Source organism: Pollachius pollachius (assembly GCF_949987615.1).
Source record: "Pollachius pollachius genome assembly, chromosome: 9".
Lineage (NCBI taxonomy): Eukaryota > Metazoa > Chordata > Actinopteri > Gadiformes > Gadidae > Pollachius > Pollachius pollachius.
In genome coordinates, this window is record NC_136942.1 from 17,313,063 (window position 1) to 17,320,758 (window position 7,696).

General features: G+C 42.6%; 1 protein-coding gene across 2 annotated transcripts in view; it reads left to right on the forward strand.

The window, feature by feature from the left end:
- Positions 1–362: 362 nt before the first annotated feature.
- cbfb (core-binding factor subunit beta) overlaps positions 363–7,696 on the forward strand; it is a 20,605-nt gene continuing 13,271 nt past the window's right edge. For both annotated transcript variants that reach the window (XM_079742990.1, XM_079742991.1), the window contains exons 1-3: positions 363–762; positions 1,272–1,358; positions 5,196–5,312. In XM_079742990.1, coding sequence (XP_079599116.1) covers positions 685–762; positions 1,272–1,358; positions 5,196–5,312 — 282 coding nt within the window. In that variant the 5' untranslated portion in view covers positions 363–684. The remainder of the gene's footprint in view (positions 763–1,271; positions 1,359–5,195; positions 5,313–7,696) is intronic.

Sequence of the window (7,696 nt, forward strand, 5' to 3'; positions counted from 1 at the left end):
TGTCTCAAATCATTTTGTCCTGTCTTTCTGTCTCAATCAATTGTACGTAAATAATTCTGTGGGACTCCAAGAGAGCTCGCTAAAGCCCACCGCCAGATGCCTGCGCAATCCGCGCGTGTGTAGTAGTAGTATTATTATTGGGAATGAGGTGGAGTATTTTGGCTGTAAAGTCACAAGAGCGACTCGCTGGAGCCAGGAAGTAGTCGAAGTAAGTAGTCGGTGTGGGGGAGCGAGAGAGAGAGAGAGAGAGAGAGAGAGAGAGAGAGAGAGAGAGAGAGAGAGAGAGAGAGAGAGAGAGAGAGAGAGAGAGAGAGAGAGAGAGAGAGAGAGAGAGAGAGAGAGAGAGAGAGAGAGAGAGAGAGAGAGAGAGAGAGAGAGAGAGAGAGAGAGAGAGAGAGAGAGAGAGAGAGAGAGATTTCCAGCCAATTGCCAAATTATGCGTTATCTATACCGGCTACTGGTCCACGAGCCGAGGCAGTGAGAGAGCAAGACCCCGCCAAAGGTAGATCAGCACAGCGCGAGCCCCAGACGAGGAAGAACACGAGACACGGAAGAGACGCCGCGAATAAAAGAGATAAAAGGAAGGACGAGAACTCCGATTCTTTTCGAGAAAACACATGAACTATTGCTGTACAGGAAAATAGTTGGAAAAGTACACTAAGATTTCTGAGCCGAATCACCAACATGCCTCGGGTAGTCCCGGACCAAAGGAGCAAGTTCGAAAATGAGGAGTTCTTTCGCAAGTTGAGCAGGGAGTGTGAGGTAAGAGCCCTTCTAGATATAGGCTATTCAGGTTCAATGCGACCTAGGTGCATTCAATCATAATTTTCGGAATTTGATCGATACATTGCATGTAGGTTATAGCATATGTAGTTAATGATAATTATAACTTTATGTTTCATTTAATGTTGTCTTTCAACATTTCGAAAATAACTTATCTGCGGTGCGAAATAATTGAGATGAATTGGCTTGTTTCACTTTAATGTGGTAGCCTACTTCAATAAATGTATGGTAGCCTACTTACGCATCCAAATGCAAAAGCGTCTAGGATAGGTAGACTTCCTGGCACACTTCTGAAGTACAATACAAAATACATTCGGAACAAAAGCACAATCCCCTTACAAAGCGAAACGAACTGAAGGCTATAGTCCCACAGAATCACGCGTACATTAGCCAAAAAAAAAGGCTATATATTGTGTATTACTTTATCCTATATATCAAATATAGCCTATATTTTTCCTCTGCTCTTGTTCTTTCCCCATCTGTTGAAGATCAAATACACGGGGTTCCGGGACCGGCCTCACGAGGAGAGGCAAGCCCGCTTCCAGAACGCCTGTCGGGACGGACGGTCAGAAGTGGTGAGCTACCCCTTCTAACTCAAACCAAGAGCAAGATGCCCTAGATCTACTCGCAAGAGTTCCTAAAGTCACACATTACACACATTTTCAAACATATTCAGACCCCCATCGCCTTAGTGGAGGGTTAGGTGTTACCTATAAAACAAGAACAAGATAACCTTGCTTATATGAGAAAGACATTTTTCGAAAAGGTCTAGCTATTGCAACTCGAAGTCTGTATTTGATTAAGAGATTACTATTTTTAAATAAAGCTGAATCATGTTTAGGAAAATTATGTTTGTATAATTAAAAATATAAACCATATCTTTCTTTTTTCCAAACAGATATGGTAACTGGTCATAGGGTTGTAAACAACAGACTGAATCTGTCATTCCTACCAAATACGCACTCACCACACACAGCCATACACAGACACATGCACTTACCGTACAAACTACAAACGGACACAAAGGCACAAAAGATGAGCAGTTGCTCTTACATGACCTGAATCTCTAGATCTGACACACACACACACACACACACACACACACACACACACACACGCACCCAAACCGTTTTCTGAAGGTATAGTTTACACTTAAAAGTTACACTTACGTTTGCACAATTCGATACAAAATACAATATGAGCATTTCTACATTGACATATTCATTTCATTAACGCCACTGCAGGTAGACAAAATCCCCCACAAACATAATTGTGGTCGAACAAGTTCGGCCACAACAAACTGCTATTTTTGGAGGATTTTATTAAGTTATTTACCTTTTGCAAATGGAATGAGTTTGTATTCATTTTGGCAACGCAGAACATCCCAGGAGAAAGGGCAGTTATTTCAGAATCGTACTAATCCATAGTAAATAAAATTCAGAATCAGGCTATGTCCTCTGTTGTTGTACTTATAATCTATCTATTCTCTGTTTTTATATATTGAATTAATTCCTACAGTATACCCAGGGCATGCTTACTAAGCAATCAAAGGCAATCAAAGGCTCTTTTTCCGTCACACATTAGGCATAGTGGACAGGATTATTGAAACGTGTATGTTTGAAATATTATTTTTCTGTCAGATCAAAAAATACTGAAATACAACAAGGGTCTGAGTGAATGCATGAATAAGGACAATGAGGAAATTAGAAAAACACACATTGACCTACCCTTTTTCAAATTTCAGAAGGAAGGATCCGGCTATTTTATTTGGAATCCAACCGTTCACCTTCATGTTTTCAGTTGTTTTCGTGCCCTGCAAATATAAATATAGCAACAACTTATATATTGTGTGTTTGTATGTATGGAGTTGTGTGTTGCCTGTTAAAAGGTTGGTCACCAGTCTCGGTAGAGTAGTCTTTGTATAAAGCCCTTCATTATGTTCTTAATAACATGTCTTCCTCTTCTACGTCTACCACCTCTAGGTCCCCCCCACACACACAAACACAAACACACACACATACACACGCATTCACACACACACACACACACACACACACACACACACACACACACACACACACACACACACACACACACACACACACACACACACACACACAAATAAACATTCACACAAATACACATTTAGGTGTTCAAATTTCACCTCTTTTTCTGATTATTTCTTTTTATTATTGCAGAGTGTTTTTTGCCTTGTGTTATCTTTTAGTGGCTCATTATCTATGCGTGTCTGTCTGTCCGTCAGGGTCTCCGATAACCACGGTGACTATTTTTGTTCTATGGTACGACCCTAACCTTCATTAATCTAATGGTTCCAGAGACTAATCTCATTCAAGACCCAGAAAAATCTCCCTATCAATAATTTACCGCAGTGGTATCCATCATATATGCCCAAATCTTACTAAGATTGAAATCCACGTAGACGACATAGGGGATGCCTAGTTTTGTCTACTTCCAAAAGAAACATACTATTACCAATATACCAATCTTTGCATTTATTGAACAAATATATATGTCAACCTTAATGCAGACAGATCCAGTTAATCAGATAAACATATTACGAATTCAAAAGCACATAAGATGCATGCAGCTGGATGCATAACCAGACCCTTTCACCGGGCGTGACAAAAGAGCAGAGGTCCACATGATCTGAGCTGATCTGATAAATGGGATGATAATTCAAACAAAATTATCTCCATTGCGTCTCATTAGAGATGAGATGCATTCCAAACTATTATTGATTTTCATGCTATGGTGGTTGCTCTCACATGCTTGCTCTCTATTGCGTTCTCATTCTTCCCTCGTTGGTTGGTCTGTGTCTATCTATCTATCTATCTTTCGGTCGTTCTTCTAGTCTGTCTGTCTGTCTGTCTGTCTGTCTGTCTGTCTGTCTGTCTGTCTATTGTCCATCTGTATGTCTATCTGTCTATCCCTCATTACTTCCATAGTTCCTTCCAGTTTCCTCTGCTGTTTATTCTTGTGGTTGTTGTCTTTCGGTTGAGCTTTATGTTTCTCTCTCTCTCTTTCCCCCTCTCTCTCTCTTTCTCTCTCTCTCCCTATCTCTCTCTCCCTCTCTCTCTCTCTCTCTCTCTGTGCCTCTGTCTCTCTCTCGCTCCCTCTCTCTCTTCCTCTCTCTCTCTCTCCTCTTCTCTCCTTCAATCTCTTTGTCTCATATTTCCTCCCCCTCCCTGACTTCACCTCCTTTTCCCCTTTCTGATAACCTATATTCCTTCACCCTATCTTTTCCTTCTTACCCAATTCATTACATTTTACATCTCTCCTCTGCTTTTCTTTTACTCCTTTTATCAACAGTTGACAACATTCTCTTTCTTCCCCCCTCTCATTTTCCTTCTCTATTTCTCCTCTTCCCCCTCTCTCGTTTACATCCTCCTGCCACTGTGACACAACAGCAGTAGGCAGCAAATTACAATCAGATGGCTGTAATTTAATACCATAAAAACAAACAGGAATAAATGATGACTGGAGTCTTTTATTCTACATTTTTCTCCACCGTGGTTGTACATCATGCACAACCACACACAGATACACATACACACATGCACACACAGACACAACCAACATGGGTTGGTTGTGTCTGTGTGTGCATGTGTTTATGTGTATCTGTTTGTGTGTGCTTTTAGAGCCTGCCTCACTCCGTCTTTCTTTTGTATTACATTTCTACTCCCGCCATTTGTGCCCCAGAATGTCTTACCCTTTCTCTCTTCTTCTCTCCCAATACCCTTCTTTCTCTTTCTTCTCTCTCCGTGCATATCTGTGTCTCTCCTGATGAGAGGCAGATTTGACAGGATACATAATTCATACGCTTCCACAGTCGACCTCAGCTCTAATGCCCTTAGTATTGATCTGCCATAGCAAAGCGCATGCACACTCACTCACACATGCACACACATTCACAACCACACACTCACAAAGAAGCACATACGCACCAAAATATTGCATATTAGGAATAAAAAACATTTTCTTTGTGTAATTGAATTGCATGTCTTACCATACCTCTGAGTACTATTTTTTCATAAGGAATTATGTTTGTAAGACATAAATAATCAAGTTATAAGATCGGTAAATCTGGCTTCAGTTTGACTAACCTTGTTATGCAGTTTTACACAAATTAAACAAAGAAAATAAATGCTCAGAGAAAATTACTTCTTGTTTTGGACATAGTCCAACAAGTCTGATTGATACATTGGCATTTGCATTGTTTGTGGAATTTGACTGTTGTGTCGTACAAACTAGCTATACTAATACAAGTCTCAGATCAAATATATATGCATCCCAAACTCACTGTTCCTCTCTCTCTCTCTCTCTCTCTCTCTCTCTCTCTCTCTCTCTCTCTCTCTCTCTCTCTCTCTCTCTCTCTCTCTTTCTCTTTGCAGGCATTTGTGGCCACTGGTACCAACCTCTCCCTCCAGTTCTTCCCAGCCAACCTGCACGGGGACCAGAGACAGGCTCCCAGCAGAGAGTATGTGGACTTTGAGAGGGAGACAGGGAAGGTAGGACCAGGATAAGCATGAAACAGATGTTGTTTGAGCAATGCAGAAATGTCCATATTTGTCTTCTCTCTTCTTTGTCTAATTACTATTTTTCACCGTAGTGATCTGTGTGAAAAGCACAGTCCTGACAAAAAATCATACCAAGGGCCAAATTAGGGACACATACTAATAATTCAAATCGTATGCATCAATCCACTCATATTTACAAAATGCGCATGCAAAATCATTTTTGGGCTTTCATTTAATTCTTCAGTCCTTTGGTTTACATTCTGTTTATTAAAGTGTTGCTTAACAACTGCCGCACTTAGTTTTGGATGGTACTGCTTATGTTTGTTCGAGCATGTGTGCTCAAGCAAGTTTCTCAAAGGCCTAATTAGACAATAGTTTCAGTACAGTGTAGAACTTGTCAAAGTTTGAAGGGTTGAATAAACAACACATTAGCTTGCTCCTGCTGTCAAGGTAATGTCCACTGAAAAATACTGCTCTATTGTTGCCCTGTTTGGATTGTTCTTAATTGTCTCCCTTGGCTCAGTATGTGTGTGTGTGTGTGTGTGTGTGTGTGTGTGTGTGTGTGTGTGTGTGTGTGTGTGTGTGTGTGTGTGTGTGTGTGTGTGTGTGTGTGTGTCTGTGTGTGTGTGTGTTTGTGTGTGTGTGTTTGTGTGTCTGCTATCAACAAATATTGCAGGCTGTTCATTAAAATTGCATTCTGGGCAATTAATAGACCTCCCTAATCTCAGCAACATTATTTAAAGGTCCCATGGCATGCTACTTTATGGATGCTTTAATATAGATATTAGTGGGCCCATAACACAGTATTGGAAGATGTTGAGATTTACAGCCACTACGAGCCAGTCACACATTGAGCTTTCCCCAAATTGCCCGTTTGGGTGTCTGTAGCTTTAAAGCAAATGAGGTCGAGAGAGGCGGGTGAAGGTGGAGGGTGGGGGTGTGGCCCTGAGCAGCTTGAGGCCACGGTACCATGCGCTCTGTTTACAGTGGATGTATCGCAATGGTGAGGCGCACACAGCCTTTAGCCGTGTTCTGTAAATATTCTAGAACACATGGGAGTCCTGGAGCTTTATATCTAAATAATATCCTATTATACATAGATATCTATATCATATAATATATATTATCACAGCCAAAAGCTGTGTGCGCCTCCAGACAATCTCGACTGTGCCGGGTTCTCCCACGTCTCTGATTCTTCCACGTCAACATCAATCTGAAGTAGACTGAACCACAACATGGAGGAGAAAGCGATTGTTGACCGCCGGAGCCTCGCTGCCGAGGGACCACCGCCTCGGCAGCGGGCAGCGGGCAGCGGGCAGCGGTCAGCGCTTAGGCACCAAAGCCAAAGTTCCTTTCCCCCAATTCCTTCTCAACCATGGCTGAGATAACCCCCACTACGAGACTCGTTGTGGAAATACCAGAGACGAGAGTCCGACGTGTTATGCGCCATACCACCAACAGCAGAACGGTTATCCAAATAACAAAGAAGTGTACAACACTTGCGTTACAGTCCTGGAGCTCTATATCTAAATAATATCATACATAGATATCTATATAATATAATACATATTATCACGGCCAAAAGCTTTGTGCCCCTCCAGACGATATGATGAATCACAAACGACTGCGTCGGGTTCTCCGACGTCTCTGGTTCTTCCACTTCCACATCAATCTGAAGTAGACTGAACCGCGCGCTGCCCGCTGCCCGCTGCCGGCTGCCGGCTGCCGGCTGCCGGCTGCCGGCTGCCCGCTGCCCGCTGCCCGCTGCCCGCTGCCGGGCGGTGGTGCCTCGCGGCAGCGGGCAGCGGGCAGCATGTCGCAGTTCATGTACTTCAGGGAGTCAAAGCCAAAGTTCCTTTCCCCCAATTCCTTCTCAACCATGGCTGAGATAACCCTAACTACAGTCTCGTTGTGGAAATACCAGCGCCATAACACCAACAGCAGAATGGTTATCCAAATAACAAAGACGGTACAACACTTGCATTACAGTGTGTGTAATCACACACACACACACACGTGGCGCTCGCAAGGACGTAGCTCATTGTCTCATTGGCGGGCCAGATTCTCTGGGCGGGCAAGTAAGAGAAAGGGAAGGTAGCTTGGCCCCTTATGACGACGTATGGGGCCACATTCCAAATCAGCGCGCCTGAGCTTCCATTTTTTCAAAGGCGAGCAAGGTACCTAGTGCTCGTTTTACACCAAACGTAAGTTTTAGCCTCTGGGGGAAGATAGGCAGGCTAGGGGAACTCATATTAATGTTAGAAAACCTCCTAAAGTGAGATTTTCATGCCGTGGTACCTTTAACAACAATTCTTTGATGGCTGTGAATGGTGTTTGTGTTTAGGTAAAACAAATGCTTATGTCTTGTTGCTGAC